The sequence below is a fragment of the Equus quagga genome, chromosome 5 (assembly GCF_021613505.1).
Source record: "Equus quagga isolate Etosha38 chromosome 5, UCLA_HA_Equagga_1.0, whole genome shotgun sequence".
Taxonomy (NCBI): domain Eukaryota; kingdom Metazoa; phylum Chordata; class Mammalia; order Perissodactyla; family Equidae; genus Equus; species Equus quagga.
The window spans coordinates 48,636,406-48,658,310 of NC_060271.1; the positions used below are offsets into that span (position 1 = coordinate 48,636,406).

The following is a 21,905-nucleotide window of genomic DNA, read 5'->3' on the forward strand; positions in this document are numbered from 1 at the left end:
AGAAATGTTTCCCTTAACATACATATTTAAAGAAAAATGAAAACGTTTCCTGGGTTTGTAATGTATGCAGATGTAATACATATGACAGCCGTAGCCTAAAGAATAGTAAAGGGGAACGTGAACCTACCTGGTTGTAAGCTTCCTAATTTGACATGAAGTGGTACAATATTGATTCTGTGTAGCCTGTGAAAAAGTAAGGATGTATAATCCTATCCCTAGAGCAACTTTAAAAATAATGCAAAGAAGTGTAACTAAAGAACCAAAAGATAAAGTGGAAGAGAATTTTTAAATTATCCAAATAATATAAAAGAGAGAAAAGAGAGGACAGGGGAACAAAACACCAGAGATAAGCCAAGAACAAATAATGAAACGGTAGCCCTAAATTGAGCCACATGTCGTTATATGCAAAGCCCACAGAATGTGCAACATCGAGTGACCTAATGTAAATATGCACTGAGGGCAACAGTGATGTGTCACTGTAGGTTCATCGATTGTAACAAATGTACCCTGTGGTGCAGGATGTTGATAGTAGGGGAAGCTCTGCTTTTTTGAGGAGAGGGGGACGTATGGGAACTCTCTTGCTTCCCGCTCAATTTTGCTGTGAACCTAAAACTGCTCTAAAAAATAAAGTCTTGGGGCTAGCCCGGTGGCAGAGTGGCTGAGTTTGCACACTCTGCTTCAGTGGCCCAGGGTTCGTGGGTTCAGATCCTGGGTATGGACCTACACACTGCTTCTCAAGCCATGCTGTGGCAGCATCCCACGTACAAAATAGAGGAAGATTGTCACAGATGTTAGCTCAGGGCCAATCTTCCTCAAGCAAACAGAGGAAGATTGTTACAGATGTTAGCTCAGGGCCAATCTTCCTCACCAAAAAAGAATAATAATCATAAAGTCTTTTATTATTTTCTTTATTGAGGTAACACTGCTTTATAACATTAATGTCTTTTATATATTAAAACAAAACAGAGGGTCAAGTAGAAAACAATAAAATAGTAGAACTAAGCCTAACCATAGTGATAATTCCATTAAATGTTGATGGACTAAACCCTCCAGTCAAAAGGTAGAGATTGTCAAAATGGATAAATAAGCCAGACTCTACTACATGCTGGCTGTAGGAAATTCACTGTAAATATAAAAACACAGGTGAAAATAAGTAGATGCAAAAAATATATGTATCTTGCAAACAGCATGAGAAGGGTGGAGTGGCTAAATTTACATCAGATAAGGTAGAGTCCAAGATATGGAGTATTAGCAACGTAAAGGGAAATTTCTATTCATAAAAGGTCATGTCTTCAAGAAGACATATCAGTTATTAATATGCCTGATAACAGAACCTCAAAATACATGAAGCAAAATTGACAGAATTCAAGGGAGAAATGGGCAATTCCACAATCATTGAAGGAGACTTTAACATCTCTCTCTCACCAATAGTTAGAACAAAAGACCAAAGAAATCAGTAAAGACATGGAGAATCTGAACAATAGTCCCAGGCATCTTTTCCCAATTGATATTTGTAGAAAACTACTCCTATCAAGAGCAGAATACAAATTCCCACCAAGTGCACGTTGTGCATCCTCTAGACCTGCTGAGCCCTAAAACAAGTTTCAAAAGAGAGTAAAGAACTAAAGCTGTACTTGTTCACAGATGGCACGATTATTTATACGGAAGATCCTAAGACGTCTGCAAAAAAACTGCGAGAACCATTAAGTGAATTTAGCAAGATCTCAGGAATCAGAGTTAATGTGCAAATTCTAGTCATTTTTTTTTTTTTAAAGATTTTATTTTTTTCCTTTTTCTCCCCAAAGCCCCCCGGTACATAGTTGTGTATTCTTCGTTGTGGGTTCTTCTAGTTGTGGCATTTGGGACGCTGCCTCAGTGTGGTCTGATGAGCAGTGCCATGTCCGCACCCAGGACTCGAACCAACGAAACACTGGGCCGCCTGCAGCGGAGCGCGCGAACTTAACCACTCGGCCACAGGGCCAGCCCCTCTAGTCATATTTTTATATACTAGCAGCAAACCATTGGAAAAGGAAATTTGAAATTCAATTCTATTTACAATAATACCAAAAAAATATTTAGTAATAAGTTTTTCAAAAGATGTGCATGACCACTTCTTCACTGAAACCCAGAGAACATTGCCGAGAGAAATGAAGGAGCACGTGGAGAAATGGAGAGAGAGCGTGTTCATAGACTGGAAGACTCAAGACAGTGTCACTTACCCCAGTCCAAATCCCAGCAGGCTTTCTTGTAGGGAGTGACAAGATGATTCTAAAATACAGAAATGCTTATGACCTAGAGTTGCCAAAACAATTAAACAGAGCAAGGCTTATGTTACCTGATTTCAGACTTTCCGCAGAGCTTCAGTAATCGAGACGGTGTGGCATTGGAGAAGGATAGACACATGGATGAATGAGCAGAATAGAAAGCCTAGAAACAGAGCCACACTTAGATACTCGATTGCTTTTCAACACGGATGTCTCTCAGAAGAGAAAAGTCAACAAATGAAAGTACATATTTAAAAAATGAACCTTGATCTTTACTTCACACCATACACAAAAGTAACTCAAAATGTTAAAACTAAAACTATAAAACTTCTAGAACAAAACACAGGAAATATTTATGACCCTGAAGTCAAGGCAGAGATTTCTTAGGACACAAAAAGCAAGAACCATAAAAGAAAAAAACAGATCATTCGATTTTATCAAAATGAAAACATTTGCTCTTCTTGATACCCATAAGAAAATGAAAGGAAAGCCACGGAGTGGGAGAAAATCTCTGCAATACATAAATCTGACAAAGAATATGTAAAGAATGGTTACAACTCAGTAATAGAAAGACAACCCAATTAAACAAAATGGCCACAAGTTGTGAACAGACACTTCCCAGAAGATATATAAATGGCCAGTAAACACGTGAGAAGGTGCTGATGGTCACTGGTTATCAGGGAAACAGAGGTTAGCGCAGCAGTGAGATGCTGGGTGCTGGTGAGGATGCTGCCAGAGGAACCATCACACACTGCTGGTGGGGATGCGCATGGTGCAGCCACTGTTGAAGACAGTTTCTTAGAAAGTTATAAATACACTCACCTTGTAGTTGTTTCAGTCCTAGGTATTTATCCGAGAGAAATGAAAACAACTGTCCACACAAAGATGCATACAAGAATGTCCAGGGGCTGGCCTGGTGGCGCAGTTGTTAAGTTCACGTGCTCTGCTTCGGCACCCTGGGGTTTGCCAATTTGGATCCTGGATGCGGACCTACACACTTCTCATCAAGCCATGCTGTGGCTGCATCCCACATACAAAGTGGAGGAAGATGGGCACAGATGTTGGCTCAGGGCCAGTCTTCCTCAGCAAAAAGAAGAGGATTGGTGGCGGATGTTAGCTCAGGGCTAATCTTCCTCAAAAAAAAAAAGAATGTCCACAGCAGCTTCATTCACAGTCACAGATCTGGACAAGGCCCAAGTGTCCAAGAGAGGCGGATAGGTAAGGCAGATAGGAAATGTCACGTATCTTCATAATGGACTATCGTTCAGCCATAAAAAGGAATGAGGTACGGATGAACCTGAAGATTGTTATGCTGACTGGAAGGAGCCAGACACAAAAGTATGCATACTGTATGGTCCATCCACATAAAATTCTAGAAAACAGGTTAGTGTGCAGCGATGCAGGTCGGCCTGCCTGGGGCCAGGGGTGGGGGCTGCAGAGGGCTCAGTGTCTCCTGCACGCGGTGGAGACACCGGTGCAGGTTGTCTGGACTCACAAGTGTGTGTTCTAGACAGATGCAGTTCACTGTGGGCACGTTAAACCGCAGTACCATTGACTGACTAGCAGGTGAGAGTGTGGACTGAGATCTTGGACTGAGATTCCTGAGTTGAGATGGTGTTTTGTGATTTAGTGTGACCCTGGGGATGCCTCTTACAGAGAGTGGGCAGAAGGTCTGTGACTCCCCGACTTTTCCTTGAGGCAAGGAGAGGTAGCCTCTGCTGAGCAAAACTTGCATAGACAAAAAAAAGGGCGGAACTTGAGCACATCCTACGGGGGGGGGGTGGCAGTGCTCTGGGACGCCAGTAGTTGCCATGGAAGGAGCAGGTGCATCAGGGAGACGCATGCGTTTTAATGGGATGGCCTGGATTAGGGGTGGGGAGGCACTTACCACATCCTGCCTCTGCCCTGGACGCAACCTAGTGTAAAGTGAATGACAGGACACACCCCAGCCCATGTCCTGACATCACTTGTTTGCAAGTGTCACCCAACCTTCGCCCTCCCCCTGCTAGGCAGCCTGGGGCAACAGCACGTGGGGAGGCAGGTCAGGCATCCTGGGCCTGCTGGTGCGGGGCCCTGGGCCAGTCAAGGGAGTGGTTCCTCGACACCCAGCCCCACACGCATTCCCTGCAGACCTTCTTCGGAAGAAGTAAGGGGTCCAGCGGATGTGGTCTAGGTTCCACTTCAGTAGCCTGGAACAGTCTGTGCAGGTGCACAGCCTCGGCCCTGCAGCTGTCTTCGTCAAGTGCAGAGTCTTTTCAGAGGTGACTTGTATATGTCAAAATATTTATCCAGCTGTGTTTGAGACAGACTACACCATGGTTGCCACCTTGCAAGCTGACAGAGGTTGTTGGAACTTGACTGACAGTTCAGGTCAGGGGCTGTGGTTTTCCTCTGCTTACATTACAAGTGTGACATGTGAGCAGTGAGTTGCACGCTGTCGGGTCTCAGGGCCTTAGTGTAGAGAGTGGACTCCCGCCGTTGCTCCTGTGTCGTCTGTACAGGTTGTCTGCTCTGGCATCATCCTGCACTGTGGTCTTAGGTTGTCCCCTTCATCCCCCAACATGGTGTCTTTCAGGTACTCTTCTGTGATGAAAGTAGGGTGAGCCACAGAAACTGTACCGAATGTCCCTGACTGGCCTGTGTTCACCCCAGGAGCCCCCTGCCCTGAACAGTTCCGTCTCTGGGTAAATTGCTCGAAATGCAAGTCAGGGTTTTACTAGGACAGAGTGAGATGACAGATGGACCAGTCCCATCTGAGCTCATGGAAAGGACTGGCTCATCCAGAACCCCTTCTGCTCAGCCCTTCTTCTAGGAGCAGTGAGCGGCTGAAAGCTGTTGGAGGAAGGAGTGAGTGTCCAAAGTCCAGATCCAGATGGGCTGAGCAGGCCTCTCTGGCCCCTGGTCTGGGCTCCTTATGGGAAGTCCAGTTGGACCCCAAGCACCAGAGGCGGAGTCCCCCAAGTGATGTGGCCATACAGCGACCAGCAGTGGGGCCTCACTGTCGGCTTTGATTTGCAGGCCTCAGAGCAGAGGTCTGCGGGGCTCGGGGGCTGACTCCTGGTTCTTGGCAGGCCTGCCCTGACAGCGATCACCGGCCAGTGAGGATCTGGATGTCTGCAGCTCACGTCCTGGAGGGCCAGGTAAGGCTCCTCCTCCTCGGCCCCACCTGGTGCCCTGGAAGGCGGTACCCGTGTCTGCACAGCACCCCTCTCTGTTGCAGACCCTGTGCTCCAGAACATGGCACTCCAGCGCGCCGTTCTCCTGGCCGGCCTCCTGGTGGAAGTTGCCAGCAAGTCCTCAGACAGTGCGGTAGGTCCCTATCGTGCAGCAGCGTGGGGGACAGGAAGTAAAGTCAGGGCCCTCTCAGCCCTGCCCCTCATGGAGGCAGTGGGCCCTTCGCCCGGGGTCTCACCCTTCAACCTTCAGGGGTCATCCTTGCCTGGGCCCTGAAGACACTGACTGCGCCCACGCTCGAGGCCAGAGGGGCTTGTGCCTTGTGGAGGGCAGCAGACACACGACCCCGCCTGCACCTGCTCTGTTCTGTCTGCTGTAACCTTCTTTCTCTCTTTGCCAAACTGACCCTGTTGCTATAATTGAAATAAGGTCTCTACAGAGCCGCCCCTACTGGCACCGACCCGAGTCCCAAGCTGCCTGCCAAGCTCCTGGGGTGGACGGAGACTGCTTACTCCAGGCGAGCAGCCGCATCAGGCAGGGTCCGCCGCACGCCTTCACGGCCAAGCGTCCTGGCTCTCCTAAGCCAGTGACACGGGTCTGCTGAGCTGTGGTTTCTCTAGGAGCCCCAGCCTTGCCCGCACATGCCTGCCACATGTCCCGGCCAGTGGGCCATGCAGCCACTCTGCCAGGGCTGGATGGGATGGGAGAGCTGGGGCGTCTTCAAGGCTTGGCTCAGCTGTGAGCTGGCCTCAGCCCCTCCCGTGGTGGTGTGGAGGTTCCTGCCATTCTTTAGACGCCCCTCACTGTTCACTGCGTTCCAGTCTCGAGAAACAAAAGCACAGCTGTGATACACACACGAGCTGAGGTCCCCTTGCAAGCCCCCTTGAGGCCTGTCAGCTGCTCAACCCGTAAATGCCAACCCTTGGCACACCTGTGCCCCATGCTGCCCGCTCCTGCATATGGACGTGGCAGGTATGAGTTCATCCACCGGGCACTTCCTCTGTGGGGCCAGGTGGGAAACCCCGATGGTGGGGTGTCCGTAGAATTGCAGAGAACATCAGTGAAGCAGCCGGAGCCTGTGGGATGACTATTTCTTTGGGAACACAGGGCAAACATGCTTGTGTCAGCCCCCCTGTCCCTCACCAGGGAGGCCAGGGGGCCTGGGTCAATCTTCGTGTTTTATCATACTCTAGGAAGACATGTGTTTCCTTTCTCATGAAGGCACTGTGCACACTTAGCAGCTTTAGTTTCCAAAGCCACCATCTGGCAAGTGGTGACTAATAGGAATAACTTCATGGGCTAGAATGACCCCCTTGGTGCCCACCTGTGGCCATGAGGTGAGAGGCAGTAGCTCTGCCCTGGACCCAAGAGACCCACATGGAGAAAGGGCTGCAGTCCCCACCACCTCCCAGGTGAGGCTCTGAGTGGTCGGCCAGGCAGGCTGCAAAAGGAGATGACCACAAACCGCAGGGTGCCCGCAGACCGGGAAGGGTCCCAGGACCACTCCCTGCCCCACCAGGCTGCTCCCAGCCTGGGCCCCAGTCAGAACTTCTGAATGGGCCCCCAAGGGATTCTCCTTCTTGGCCTGTGGGAGTTCGGGTGCTGGGGAACACACCCTGGCAGGTCCCAGCCCAACACTCCAGTTGTTTATTCAGTCATCAAACTCTCATTCTCAAATACCAAGTTCTGTCCCAGAGAGCATCTATGTGGTGTGGCCGTGAGTCCTCACCTCACCCCGGCTGATCAGGGGACAGTCACCTGATGCTAAATCAAGAAGAGGCCAGAGCCATGGGCATTGGGATGAGCTTGTGAGGCGCCCCCTCTGCAGACACCATCTTTGGCCTGGCTTGCGTGAGCCGCCTGGCTCTGGCGTTGGAAACTCACCGCCATCTCCCCTCTAGGGCCAGCAGCCTGAGTGTTGTGTGGACGTGGTGGACGTCAATGCCACCTGCCCAGGCACAAGCCTGTGTGGCCCAGGTAAGCCACTTTGGCCTGGGCCGACCTAGACCGGCCTTGGTGATGAGGATGGCGCTCGTGTGCGCTGCGGAGCTGTTGCGCTCACCATGCCCCGTGTGAGCAGGAGGGCACATGGACCTCTCAGGAAGGAGGCTGGCATGGGACTGGGAGCTGGGCGAGGGGCTCAGGGAGTGGCCAAGGCAGCAGGAAGGTGATGGCTTGTCCCAGCCTCCCTGCCCCTGGCAGCCTGGCTGCCTCTCCCGGGCGTGGGGCAGGGCCCTGTGGAGAGACTGTGGTTTGGAGCAGTGGGAGGTGTGGGGAGGCCAGACCTCCCCGTCCCCCAGGGGAGTTTCAGCTGGGCCTGAGAACTGCTGACGTAAGACAGGCGAATGGGAAGCACAGGAACGTGTGTGGATCACTTGATGGGAGCCCTTGTGAGGAAGCAGAGACCCCAGGAAGCGGCAAGGCCTGAGCGTTTGCCTGTGCGGTTGAGCAATGACAGCTGTGGAAAAGTGGCTGAACTGTGTGGGGAGGCTGCCGAAGATGGGTGGGGAGGAGGTTTAACAAGGTTTGTGCACAGAATTCTCGCAGCCTGGCTCCTGTCCTTGAGGATGTGACTGTTTCTTTCCTCCTGTACCGGGAGGGTGTCTTCCTCTCCTGCTTCCTGGAAGAAAAAGGGAGGCCAGAGCATCCTTCTTGCATCGCCTGTTTTCTAAGTGTCTTTAGCTCAAAATAATCCTTATGCCAAAGAGGCATGTTGGGGGCAACATGTTCTGTTTTCCTTCCCTCCCCCATGTGAAACTTCATCTTCAGAAAGTTTCACATATTAAAAGCCAAGTTGGTAGCTGTGGGGGGATTAGGGTTTGCACTTGTGAGATAAGAGAGTGGCAGAGGGGGAGAAGAAACATAGATGGGACAAGCAGAAGAGCTCATCCAAGTGCACCATCCCGTGTCCACATGCACCGTCCCATGTCCTACTGAGTCAGCTTCTGAGGCTTGGGGAGAGCCCGCTCCAGTTAGACAGCTGCGTTTCATGTTAGGAGGCTGTACTGCAGGTTGCCTCTATGTGGTGTGAGCAATCAGGTATGTAGTAAGAGGCATTTCTATAGAAACAGAAGAAAAACAAAGGTTAATGATTGGAGCAAATGAAAATCCCGGTTGTTGAGTCCAGAAGGCAGTCAGTCAGCTGAGAAAATGTCTAGATGTTGGCTCAGAGCATCTTCACATGAACTGGGGCAGCAGTGGCCGTCTCTGATGAATTTCCTGGTTTGCGGTTTGAATGTCTCTGATGATGGGCTGGGGGTTCTTGTGAACTTTCCGCGTGGTTCACACAGCAGCAGGCACAACGCTGTCCCACGCGGTCTGTCGACGTGGTTTCTCTGAAGTTCACGTTAAGTTGTCCGTCCTTAGTTTGTGGGGCTTCGGGGAAAGGACAGTTTTAGTTCTTAGTGATTCCAAGTCCGAAGGGTGGGAGAAATTGGAAACGTTAGTTTGGAGAGTTGTAGCCAGATATTGGAGGAGACTAGAAGAATGCACGATCCAGTCCAGTTTGCAGGTAGACAAACTGCAAAGACAATGAGCCAGACTAGAATCTGATATCCATGTAGGTGATTTTAATTTTTACTGAAATGTCCTTTTTCTCTCTACAGTCACCCCATTTCTACCTAAGATAATCACAGTAAGGGTAATTTGCTTGTAAAAGAAGTCTGGCCTCACTAAATTTGTCCTGGTTATTTACATAAGTGGAGCAAAAACAGTGATGACCATGGGGCCACCTGGTGGCTGAGTGGTTAAGTATGTATGCTATGCTCTGGCAGCCTGGGGCTCACCAGGTTTGAATCCTGGGCATGGACCTACACACTGCTCTTCAAGCCACACTGTGGTGGCATCCCACATACAAAATAGAGGATAGTTGGTACAGATGTTAGTTCAGGGCCAATCTTCCTCACCAAAAAAACCCCAAACACACCAGCAGTAACCATATGGGCAGGCTGTTTAAGTCTGTCTTGCTGAGCCTATCACTGCAGTCTCAGAGTGGACTGTTCAAAGTCTCTCGAGGCCAGGAAGCCAAGCTGAGGACTCACCATCAGACTTGGCCTGCAGTACTTATGGATTTGGGTGAACACCTCTCTTTTCAAGGTCCCCAAAATAGCCTGAGTTTCCTGGGCCTGCCAGGAAGTGGCCCTCCTTATTCACCTGGTAAGGCTACTGGGAACCCTGTAAGCAAGGTGTCGGGGGGCTTTTTAAAGGGGCTGTATTGGCTGTGTAACGTCAACCTCAGCTCCTTAAAACGTCTGGTCACTGGTCCTGGCGCTCCAGCTGCACTTTGTCCCTGTCCACACAGCCCAGCCGAGGGTCTCCTCGTGGCCAGCAGCCCTGGGTCACTCCGCCAAGGAGCCCAGCCGCTGCCGAGCTGGTCAGAGGGTGCTTCTCAGGAGACTCGCTGTGTTGGCGCCAGGTCTGGGTCCAGGACCCCGTGTTCCCAGGCCTCCTGGAGCAGACTTTGGAGCAGACACCTTGTGCCTTCCCCATGGTCTGCCCCCCCCCCCCCCCCCAATAGGGCCAGGTCAAGGCAAAGAGGCCCCGTGCTGAGAAGAGAAACTCTGTTTTTACAAGAAATGGAGGCCTGTTTCTGGTGCTGTTTATGACTCCATGTCAGATCTGACATGGCCTCCTGGTGCTGCTTGGCCTGTCTGCCCACGCTGTGCTCATGTCATGCTTCAGGACCTGCCATCTGCTCGGTGTCACTGCGAAAAGGCCTTCCTCTCACGGTGACCCATTTGTGTATAGACTAAACGTCGGTAAATTCATTATGAAGGGCCTGCAGCCTGTGGCTTTTCCCCAGATGCTGCCCCAGTGGCCAGCGCTAGCCTCCAGCACCCACAGTCCATACCAGTTACCATGTGTTAGCTCAGCCTCTGTGCTGCACGTTGGGGATGTTAAGAAAAAACAGAGGTGTAAGACGATTCCTGCCCTAAAGTGGGCAGTTGGGAAGATGGGCTGTCCATCAACTGCTGGCCGGCCAGAGCTGGACCACTCTGAGCGCTGGATGGGTAGCTCCCTGGGCCCCTGGCTGGGGGAGGGCAGGGCTGCTGGCAGCAGTGCAGTCTGGGATGGCAATGGAATTTGAGAGTGTGGGGACCCTCCAGGGAGGGATGCAGGGGCAACAGAGGGAGCAAGGGCCTCGCCTGGGCCGGGAGCAGTGCCACTGGTGGGTGGGCCTTGTCCCTCGTACCGACTGAGTGAGGAGTGCACTGCAGCAAGGTGGGGTGAGGGCCCGGGGTTGAGGCTGTGGGGGTGGGAGGTGGAGCTCACCCTGGTCCTCTCCTGAGTGTGAGGCCAAACACGGCACCTATTTTGGATTCCCGTCCCCAGCCTCTCTGAAGTGTTTTCCAAGACATCCAGGGAAGGACCCCCCAGGGATGCCCCTGCACCAGAGGGCTCACCGTGGTTCCTGTTGAGCTTCTTTTTCTGAAACTGGACCATGTCATTCCATCCAAATGACCAGAATGGGTTAATTAGCTGTTGTTTTACAAACTCAAAATATAGAGAAACTTCCAGCAGACAGCAAGCTGAGTACCTGTCTCTTGCACAGGCTGCTACAGGCACTGGAACGAGGACGGGAGCATCAGCTGTGTCCAGTGCAGGAACGGAACCTACAACAGTTCCGAGTGCAGAGGCCGTACGTCATTGCCCCATTTTCCCCCACCCCCTCATGCCCACCTGGCCTGCTTTTCCTTGAGGGGCCACATCTCCAAGTTCTGGAGGAACGGGCGGGAGTCTCTATTCTTGTCCCCCACTAGTGGGTGACCCACCTCACCCTGAAGCACTGTCCATCGAGGGAACACCCCCAGGGCCACCCCACCCCTGTCCTCTTGTCTATCCAGGACAGCTGTGAGGTGAGGGCCACTCCGCTGCCATGGTCCCCTCCCTTTGTCGTTTCTGCCTCATGGTTCCCCTTTGGGCTGTGTCTCTCTCCCTGGGGGTCCTTGGTGGGGTTTCCATGCATGGCCCAGGACATTTCCATGGGTCTGGGCTGTCCACAAAGCTGGCAGCACTGACAGCTCTGCTCCCCCATAGTTGCTGGCCGGGGTGTACAGTTCCCGGTGAACAGAAGCACAGGGACGCCTGGGCGGCCAAATTTCAGTAAGTCTCTCAGCTCACCAGAACAGAGCAGGGCCTCTGCCCAGGTCCTGTCGGGGGAGAGGGGGCATCATCCAAGCCTTTCCCAGTGCAGACCCCAACCACAGATGCTCGCCACAGAAGGGCCATGTCCACAGTCAAGGTCAAACTCCACCCCAGCCAAGAGCTCTGTGTACAGGGACTCAACCCTGGTCACGGAGACGGCCTAGTAGAGAGTCCAGCAGCCCCTTGGGCTGGGTCAGTTGCACGGCCACAGCCCTCGCTGTGCCTCTGAACAGTTCCTGTTAGTGGAAGCCCTTCCAGCCGCACATCTCACCCTTGGCCTCACTCTTAGTCCACTCAGCCCCGAGGGCCATGGGAACTTGGGACATGCAGGTCTTCTGGAGATTGGAGGACACCCTGAGGTCCCCTAGCCCCCATCCCCAGTGGTTCCTCTAGGATGTAGGGCTTGGAAGAGACTGCAAACATTGCATGCCAGACAGAAGTACCCGTCACACCACCTGGTGCTCAGGGGCAGACACAGGACCCACCTCTTGGACGCTCTGTCCCCAGCCTGCTCCTGTCTGCCAGGCATCTCATCCTACCCAGATGCCCACCAGCCTCAGGGCGTGGCCGTACCTTGGGGCACTGCAGTCAGGGAGAGTGTCACCTCCTCTTCTGAGGTGGCTGGGTGGTGTCACCCCTAGACCCTGCTCCTTCAGCAGAGGACATGTTGACCTGGGCTGAGGGCTCAGGACCAGAAGCAAGTGGCCTTGTGCTGAGCTGGCCCACTGAGGCCGGCCACATGGAGCAGCAGCACTGGAGGGTGGGGTCGCTTCAGAGAGCTGACATGGCCAGGCCGGCAGTGGCAGGGCAAGTGAGGGAGGCCCGAGGGGCTGGCTGTTAGCCCCTCCACTGCAGCACATCTGGGCAGGACACACTCACTTGGCTGGAATTTGTCACTCCTCTGGGTTCCAGCGCCTGGGTCTCAGGGTTAGAAAGCCACCTCCCGACAGGCATCTACATGCACGTTCCCCCAGCTGACGGTCACTGACTGTCCAGAGCCCTCGGCCTGGGTGAAGATGGCCGGGGCTCAGAGCACTGGGAAGGCCGCTCCAGGCAACAGTGAACAAGCTCCCAAGATGTGAGGATGTGGGAGCCCCTGGCGTGGGCTGAAGGCTCCGGCCCAGTGTGCCAAGGGGCATGGGGCCCCACAGTCTGTGCTGAGTCTTGAGGAACAAGCCTGAGGAGCTGGGGCGGGAATCCTTAACCCTCTCCACGTCCCTCCTCCCTGTGGAACTTCCCCAGAGCCCACACCGGGCCTCACTGGGCCTGCAGGGCGTCCTAAGCCCCTGTCTTCGGCCAGCCCCTGTGAGGGCCCCGGGGTGTCCAGGGAACAGGGATCTGGGGAGGAGCCTGGGACCGTCCCCACTCTGAGCCTGCCCAGGCCTGCCACTGGCAGCTGCTCCCCTTGCTTGCAGGGGGCCCTCAAGTGGCAGCCTCCCTGTTCCTGGGGACATTCTTCGTCAGCTCGGGCCTCATCCTCTCCGTGGCCGGGTTCTTCTACCTCAAGCGTGCCAGTAGGCTCCCCAGGGTCTTCTACAGGAGAAACAAAGGTACCCCTCGTGCCGCCGTGGCGAGACCCTGCCCAGCCAAGGGCCCGACCAGCACATACCCCCACGCCAGGCTCCTCGGAGAAGCACTGGGGGCGACTGATGAGGGCGTCCAGGCGTGCAGCCCTGTGAACACAGCCAGAAGGGCCGGGTCATCAGGTGGTTCCTGTGCCCAGGAATAAGAGGGGCAGTTACTTCCTAGAAGCGCTCCTGCGAGGACTCCTTGGGGCCTGAGCGTAGAGGGCACTGGCCTGACTCAGCACCTGGGGCATCATGGCCGGGTTGCTGGGGTGGGGCAGGGCGGGGAGGTGGCGTCCCTGGTCTTGGGGTGACCTGTGCACAGCTCCCGAGGCAAGCTGTGTCCTCTCCCCATCCCGCCCCACTGGGGTTGGAGTGGCCAGGCCGCCCCCACTTACCCTGGGCCTGGGTGCCAGCCCTGCCTCCCTCCTGAAGAGGTGGGAGTCACTCCTGCTGTGCCAGGCAGGTGGTCCAGCCAAGGCATCTGACCCCTGGTGGGCAGCACCAGTGGGTGGTTACCCAGAGCCCAGCCCATCAGGGGCTCCATGAGACCCCTGTCCGCCCCCTCTCAGCCAGTGCTGGACACCTCAGCAGGGCTGTTGTAGCTCCCGGGTCCTGAGCGTCAAGGGCTGGGCCCCTCACTGCCATCAGGATGGATGCTCTGGGTCAGCTCGAGGAGGGTGCTTGCACAGTGGTGGGCACGGGGGTCTCGGTATGTCTGTGCAGTAGCTGGGGCAGGCCCACTCTGTGTCTCCTCCTGCTGCCTCCAGAGCTGGGCTTGGTCACCCTAGGTGGCCACGGGGCCAGGGAGAAGCTGGGGTGGTGGAGGCCTGTGGCAGCCTCCCCAGTGGCAAGGGAGGGGGGCAAAGGTGGTCTCCCCAAGGCGCACCTATGACCTGGGCATCAGCTGGGGCAGAAGGCAACCTCGCCAAGCACCTGCTGGGACCCGGGGAGGGAGAGCCACACTCTGCCCCCTTGGCTGTGCTGGAGGCCTAAAGAAATGCACTTTCTGAGGAATGGCTTGTCCACTCCACCGAGCGGGCAGGAAGAGGGTTCTGGGGAGGAGACGGCTCACCTGGGAACCTTGGGGGCCCACCGCCCCCAAGTGCAGGTGGGAAACGGGGCAGACAGCCAGGCTGAGGGCACTGCTGGGCGAAGGTGTGGAGGTGGGATTGGGCTGAGCCTGGAGCTAGGGAAGCAGCTCTGCAGGCCCTATGGCCCCCACCCCAGGCTAAGGGATCCCACCCAGGCTGAGGGACCCCACTTAGACTGAGGGACCCTACCCCAGGCTGAGGGACCCCACTTAGGCTGAGGGACCCCACCCAGGCTGAAGGGCGCCACCCAGGCTGAGGGACCCCACCCCAGGCTGAGGGACCCAACCCTAGGCTGAAGGGCCCCCGCCCCAGGATGAGGGACCCCACCCCAAGCTGAGATGGCTGCGTGACCCGGGTGACACCTGTGCTCTTTCCCTGCAGTCCCTGCCCTGCAGCCTGGAGAAGCTGTAAGTAACCCGGACGGGGGGCTGGGCACCCCTGTGCTGCGTGCTGCGCGGGGCCGTCCATTGTTCTCATCGTGCTCTCTCCTTTTTCAGGCTGCGATGATCCCCCTGCCGCAGTCCTCAGGTAGGTCAGCTGTCACTGCCCCTCGGCCCCTCGAGAATTTCACAGGCAGCCCACGGTGTGTAGGCGCGGCCCACTCCAGGACCAGCCCTGCCCCCCCCCCCCCCCCCCCCACTTCCCTGGCGCCTGCAGGGATGGGCCCAGCGGGTGGGTGCCTGGACCTGCCGCTCCACCACCCCCACCCCCCACTGCTGGGGACGCCGGCCACGTTCCTTCCCCCTTCAGCAACCAGAGCTTTAGTGCCTTTTCTCTTTATTCCTGAGACATTGAGTCTCCCCAGCGCGAAGTCAGAAGTCGCCTCTGCTGCCCTTGCTTGTTGACCTGAGCAGTGGGGTGTGGCCGGCCAGGCACTGGGCCCTTGGGCAGTCCCGCCTCCAAGCGGCTGGCTTTCGTTCTGCTGGGCCAGGCGCATGGCACCTCAGATGGCTCCAGGAGTAGGTGCAGTCTCACCACGTTACAGGTGATGCTGTGAGCACAGGCCGCACAGCTACAGGCCCAGAGCGGGTGTCTCCCCCAGTTGTGTTCTTGCTGCTCTGCAGGGGTCTGGAGTGGGGACAGGGGAGGATGTCCCTCTTCTGTGGGGACAGAGAAGTTCCTTTCTCAAGGCTGGGTCAGCCCGGTTCCAAGACACTCGTCTCTTGTTTCTCTCACGCAGCAGTGTCTGCGGTATCTTGAGTTTCCTAAGGTGCCTTGGTAGTTTCCCAGGGCTGTAGAGACAGGTGGCCACAGATGGGGGGCTTGAGACCACCGAGACGTCTGCTCACAGTTGAGGAGGCTGGAAGTCAGGAACCAGGATTGGGGGGGTGCTCCCTCTGGATCTTTCTTGCCTCTTCCGGCCTCTGGGGGCTCCAGGCATCCCTGGGCTGTGGCCAGACCTCTCCAGCCTCTTCCCCAATCCTCACGTGTCTCCTCCTCTCTCGACCTCCCTGTCATGAGGACGCTGGTCACTGAATTCAGGACACATAGTCCAGGAGGATCTCATCACGAGACCCTTAACTTAATCACATGCGCAAAGACCCTTTTTCCAAGAGAGGTCGCATCCACAGGCCCCAGGCTTAGGACGTGGACGTGTCTTTTTGGGGCCACCATCCAGGCCCCTGCAGTGCATCATGTGACCTGTGCCTCAGTGATTTGTGAGAGCCAGGCCCTCGCCCAGGCCAGGGTGCTCGGGCCTCTGGGGAGAGTGGGGTATTCATCCCAGAGCCTCTCCTCAGCTGCCACATCTGTACAAGCTGGGGCTCGGCGGGGTGCTTCGGGGCTGCTCCATGTCCCACTCCCAGGAGCTCTGTGGGGGCTGCAACCCGGGGCGTCCCTGCTGTCCCAGGCCCTGCTCTGACCCCACCTGTCTGACCCTGTTTCAGTGCGGAAGCCGCGCTACGTCAGGCGTGAGCGGCCCTCGGGCAAGGACACAGGCCCCACTGCTGTCTCCTTGGTGGAGGCCCGGGTCAGCAACGTGTGAGCTGGAGGCCCACCTGAACTCCACACGCCACCTTGGAGGAAGCCCAGCACATAGAAGGCAGCACTGCCCAGTGAGGCCTCTGGACGGGCCTGGACACAGCCCCTGGCTCAGCTCATCCGCCTCCCAGTGACCAATGCTCAGTGGAAATATGCCCGGTGTTCTACAGGTGACTCCTCCCTGCCCACGGCCTCTCGGGGTGACTGACAGGAACAGGTGACCCTGTGACAGGCTCAGCCCTCAGGAGACTGTGAGCTCCCAGCGCCCACAGTCTGCAGGCCTGCCAGGCTGCCTGGTGCCTGGCAGAGCTGCAGCCGGCCACCTCACCCCTGGGAGCCCACAGTGGGCAGATGCCCCTGCACCACTAGGCCACATGGCCCCCTGGACCCTTCTGAGAGGAGAGAGGCCGAGGCCTACGGGTGTTCCAGCTGGTGCCGGACAGGGTGGGGTGGGGTCTGGGGACTGAGGTGCCCACAGGGCTGTCCTATGGCTGAGACCCCTGAGCCTGCGACCACCTGTTTCCAGGAGCTGGAGAAGCGAGTTTCCTGGTTTCATACTGACTTGTGTCTGTTTTTAGGCAGAAATGCATTTTGTAGAGAAGTCTGAGTGGCACTGCCATCCTCGGCCCCCTGCCCCTGCCCCCATGCCTGGGCCCCAGGCACTGCTATCCTCGTCCACCAAGGGACTACACTAGCCTGAAGCTGTGGGAGGTCAAGGCCAGCCCCCACTGGGGTGTGTCCACCCAGGGTCACATTTCCCTGTGACTGCCGCCTGCACCATCAGGTTTTGCTGGACCCATGGAGGCCATGCTGGCTGCTGGTCCTGCTGCCCCAGGCCTCAAGGTGCCACCCTGCACGTCTTCAACCTTGACTGGTTGCTGATGGCCGTGGTTCCTGTGGGGAGAGGAGCGTTCGCCGCCACCTCCTGTGCCCGGGGCCTCGCTGGCTACTTCCCAGGTTCTCAGCCACCACCAGCGTGTTCTCTTGCAGCGTCTGGTCCACATCTGAGGGGCCCGAGGCGGACCTGCGTGGTCAGCCTCCCCTGCTCTGCATCATGATGCCTGTCTCAAGCATTTAGTATCTGCATACGCGCTTGTTCTTGAAGACCGAGCCAGTGACCTGGCCCAGCAGCTGAGGGCACCAGCTTGGTCAGTGCCAGGCGAGCCCTTCAGGGCGCTCTCTTCCGGGCCTTCTAGCCCGCCCAGGGCCATCTGTTCCTGAGTGAGGGTGAAGCCCCACCCAGGCCCACTGCCCAGGGCAAGGATCGGCACCCCTGCCCTGTCACTCCTCCTGGGCCTGAGAGCCTGCGCCTCTGCCAGGTAGAGCCACACCAGCCCCGCCTTTCAGGACGGTGTCCCGGGGGAGGGGCCTCCCCAGGCCGCCTCCCATGAGCAGGACAGCCCAGGGGCCCCCCACGCCCATTAGGACCTGAGAAGGGAAAGACTGTGGGTGCCTCTTAGGGGGCTTTTCTGTAAAATGACCAGGCCTAGTGGGGGGGCGTGCAGGTCCCGGGTGATCACAGGCCCCCTGTGCAGAGAGGACACCCATGGGCCGGCTCACAGCCTCCCGGGAGGAAGTTACAGAGGGGCACAGAGTGCAGGCTGGAGCCCCCTTGGGGCACAGGGGTCCCCCGTGCTCACAGGTGGATGGCTCCTTGGAGGGGCTGGAGAGCGGGCAGGCCTTTGCTGACTGGCAGTGGGACTGCCCAGGAGGCCCAGAGCTTCATCCCTGGACGTCCACCTGGGGGAGCATCTGCATTGCCGTGGGCCTGGCCGTCCACCTGGGGGAGCATCTGCATTGCCGTGGGCCTGGCCCCCACCAGGCGGGGGGGAGGAGCCGTGTCCACACAGCCAGGGGCTGCAGGAAGCCTCCCTGGGGCTCCATCCTGGGTTCTGGGGACAGCCACCCGGGGAACCGCCTGTCTCCGTGGCCACAACATTGAGAAGCTTTGGGGTTGCCACAGGCTTCCTGTGTGCACAGGGGACCCAGCTGTGGCAGGGAGGGTGCTGGCCCCCCAGAGCCACCTCTTCTCTGATGCTCAGCAACTCCCCAGGGGGCTCGGCTGCCCCGGGTCCATCTGTCTCTGAGCCTGTGTCTGCAGCCAGGGAAGGATGCCTGGCCAGGCCGAATCTGACCTCCTGGGGGGCAGTGCAGGGCAGGCCCTCAGCGTGAGTTCTGATGGGAGGTGGGCAGGAAGGGCGTCGGCCGCAGCACTGGGGGGCAGTCTGAGGGTGCTCAGGAGAGCCAGCGGCCCACCCCTTCTTGCCCCCCGTGCACCCCACTGGCCAGGCTGGTATGGACTTTTCCACTACAGCAGGGACAGGGACGGCCAAGGGCCTGGACTGTGCCCCTGTGGACACCTCCATCCTCTCCATCCCCTTGCGTGAAGAGAAGGGGACCCGGGTGGAGGTGGAGAGACCGGTTCAGGGTCCCCATTGGCTTCAGGAACCACGAGGAAGGGAGAGGACGCTGTGCTGTCTGTGTGGGAGGCTGGGGCTGGAAGGGGCAAGGTGTGGGGCCCTCCAGTCTCTCATGGGTCACCGTGGGTCCCTGGGGGACAGAGCAGACGGGAGGAGGTGCCCTGTCCCTTGCTCCTGTGCTCACACCAGGCCAGGCTTCTCATTTGGGGACGAAACAGAAAATGCAGGGCCCTGTCCAACCAGGACAGCAGGTCTGGGCAGCCAGGCCCTAGATGCCCCGCCCAGGCACAGACAGGGCCTCTCCTCTCGTCCCCGCCTCTGAGGGACCACCCCCCAGGCCCTTGCATCACCCCCCACCCTGAGGTGCAAACCAGAAACCAGGGTCATTCCAGCCACCTTCACATCCCTCCAGCCCCCCGCCCCCCCTCCTCCCAGTCCCCAGCCCACAGCCTCAGCCCTGCCACATCCCTGGCAGCAAAACTCCACTCTGAATTAGACCCTGTACCCCGACCTAAGCCCCCGGCCCCCACAGTTGGCATGCCTCATGCCCTTCCCCTGACCTTCAAGGCCCGTGCAGCCTGGCTCCTTGAGCCCTCAGCTTCGCTGGGCATACCTCTGCAGCCGGGCACCCCTAGGCCTAGGTACAGCTCTCAGGCCCCCAAATAGTGGGGGTGGGACAGCTGGACTGGCTAGCCGGTGGCCCTATCCAGGCCACAAAGCAGGGGCATGGGGTGGGGGAACCCAAGGTACGCGTGCGGCAGGGGCAGGTGTCTGCAGTGGGGGCCCTGCACAGCTTCTCTGCAGCTTGTCCATTTGAGCCCCTCACCCAGCCCTTACTGGATCCAGGTCCTCACATAAAAGGTCCAAACAAGGCCGATTTTGGGGTCATAGGTTCAGGCCAACCAGGCAGGTGGGGCATGTCCCCTCCTCACCCCGGTATGTCAACTGCTGTGGGGCCTCCCACACCCCAGGAGGCAAGCGTGGAGGGGGGTCAGGCAGCACAGCCCTGGGGTCATGGCTGGCAGCTCATTCCTTCCCTCATCAATTCATTCACTCAGCACTAGGAGCACCCAGAGCTGATGAGGTCAGAGGTCAGCAAGAGGAAGATCCACCGCAGCCTCAGAAGGTGGACACACAGCAGGACCAAGGGGCCTGAGGAGTGATGTGGGCAGAGGTCCTGCGGGGCCTGGGCAGGGGATCCCGGTAGGAGCCGCCACAGCGAGATGGGACGGGCGGCCAGGCTGCCCTGCGGGGCCCGGCTCTCACTGCTGGGCACAGGAGGGATAGGCCTGGCTGAGTCCACTGGACGTCCCGGCAGGGCCACCTCACGCCCAGAGGGCAACACCAAGCCCATCGGGAGCCCAGGCTCAGAAGGAGAGGCAGAGACTGAAACCCAAGCCCACACCCCTCCCCAGAGCTCCTGCCACAGCCAAGGCCTCCCGCCCCAGCCTGGGGGAAACCAGTTTCTGCCCTGTGGGGAGGCCTCACCCTCGCACGCACGCCTGGTCCAACAGGAAAGAATTGCAGCCCCAGACGTGTCCCCAGCCTCGCTGTGTCAGTGTCCCTGGCTGGCAGGGGGTGGGGCAGCAGAGTGGTCAGCAGGTCACCCACACGGGGCAGGCAGGAATGGAGACTCGGCTCCAAATGAGCCCCCGAGGCCGTCCCCCACTGGCTGTTTCTGTGTGCCCTGGCAGTGCTCGCGGATCTGAAGCCAGTTCTGTCCTCAGTCCTGGGGTGGGGGACGTGGGCCTGGGGTGCAGTCCTCTCCTCTGCTCATCCGGCTGAGCACAACTTTGTGTCCAGCCCAGGACTCCCAGCCCCACATCTAAGAGCCATGACTGGACAGGGGGTGGTCACTGAGGGCCTTGTCCTCTCCCCAGTCCAGTGAGTCCAGGGGTGTGGGTCACATGCTGGCAGCCGTGTCCCCATCACATGCAGGGATACACACACCCCCTCATGTGCAGACACTTGTGCTCACACACTCCACCAGGTTAACGTGGTGGTGCACACATACCCACCCACTCAAACAAAGGACACGAACAGCCCACGTGCTCCCAGAGCACTGCTGCCTGTCGGTGGGATGGAGGGTGAGCAGGTGCCTGGGGACCAGGTGGACCAGCCAGGTCCTGAGCACACTGAGATCCCAGCCCTGGGTTCCGGGCCTGCGTCCCATGCAGTGAGGCCTGGCACTCCCCAGACTGCTCACTCCCCAGGCCTCCCTGTCCCCTTGGGTCTGGGCAATGCTCTCAGAGGAGCCTGGAGTGACCTCAGAGCTCAGATATTCCCAGGAGTCCTTGGGAGGTGTTCTCAGAGCAAAGGAACCAAGGACACTTCCTGGAGGCAGCATGTGACCCCGAGTCACAATCCCCATGGGAACTAGTCCCATCATGCACAGGCTGGGCCAGGCCTCACAGCAGCTCCCCACACTGAACCCCTACTCTCTGTCTCAATGCTCACCCCCTCTCTGGGCCCCCACCCTCTCGGCAAGCCCCTCATGAGACTTCTCCCCCTCATGGAACAGCTGGGAACCCTTGCCCCTTCTGGAGCCCAGGTCCCCCTTTCTTCTGCAGCCACCCCACATCCCACCTTCCACGTGGGTCTCGGCCACCTCTTGTCTCCTTCCTTGGCCTGGCCACCCCTCCCCTTCTCACTGTGCCCGGCTCCCCCTGGGGTCCCAAGTCCAGGCAGCCTGCTCGGTGCGCCTCCCTCCTAATGCTGCTGTAGTGCCCTCTTCTTACTGACCTCTGACCTCTGTTGGCTCTTGGTGCTTCTCCGAGTGCTGTTGGGGCTGGGCAGCCTCTGAAGTTCCCAGCCACTCGCTGAGGTGGTCAATGGGTGCCTGCCTGCCTGCCAGGTGGGTGGGTGTGGCCTGAGGCCAGCCTGGGGTGGGGGCCAATCCCCGACTAAAGTGGGCCCCTGCTCCCAGCCTCACCAGGCCTGACATGCCCTCCCCACATCTCAGGTTTGGGTGCCATCTCAGGTCCAGGGCCCCAGCTGAGCAGCAGGGGAACCACACCCCTACTCCAACTCAGATGTGCACTGAGGTGTGCTGTGCACTGCCAGGGAGCAGAGAACCCTTGGGGAGTTGGGGAGAGCCTGCGTGGCCGCAGGGACCAGGAGGGGGTGTCAGGTCGGGGAGCCTCAGGAACACCTTGGGCACAGGTGGTAAGGGAGCTGCAGTCCCTGCCTTGACTAGGTTCAGCCCCTCCACCCTGGCCCCCAGGCCCTCCATCCCTCCCCTCCCCTCCAGCCTCAGCCCCCAGC

At 57.6% G+C, this 21,905-nt stretch overlaps 1 protein-coding gene across 13 annotated transcripts in view; it reads left to right on the forward strand.

The window, feature by feature from the left end:
* C5H1orf159 (chromosome 5 C1orf159 homolog) overlaps nt 1-17,557 on the forward strand; it is a 29,144-nt gene extending 11,587 nt beyond the window's left edge. For 7 of the 13 annotated variants that reach the window (XM_046660778.1, XM_046660779.1, XM_046660780.1 and 4 more), the window contains 9 exons: nt 5,283-5,404; nt 5,485-5,573; nt 7,340-7,415; nt 10,990-11,076; nt 11,475-11,540; nt 12,998-13,132; nt 14,623-14,648; nt 14,739-14,769; nt 16,128-17,552. In XM_046660778.1, coding sequence (XP_046516734.1) covers nt 5,502-5,573; nt 7,340-7,415; nt 10,990-11,076; nt 11,475-11,540; nt 12,998-13,132; nt 14,623-14,648; nt 14,739-14,769; nt 16,128-16,225 — 591 coding nt within the window. In that variant the 5' untranslated portion in view covers nt 5,283-5,404; nt 5,485-5,501 and the 3' untranslated portion in view covers nt 16,226-17,552. Of the gene's footprint in view, nt 1-5,282; nt 5,405-5,484; nt 5,574-7,339; nt 7,416-10,989; nt 11,077-11,474; nt 11,541-12,997; nt 13,133-14,622; nt 14,649-14,738; nt 14,770-16,127 lie in introns of all 13 variants that reach the window. The other 6 variants (XM_046660781.1, XM_046660776.1, XM_046660775.1 and 3 more) reach the window with 3 other exon arrangements.
* The last annotated feature ends 4,348 nt before the right edge of the window (nt 17,558-21,905 follow it).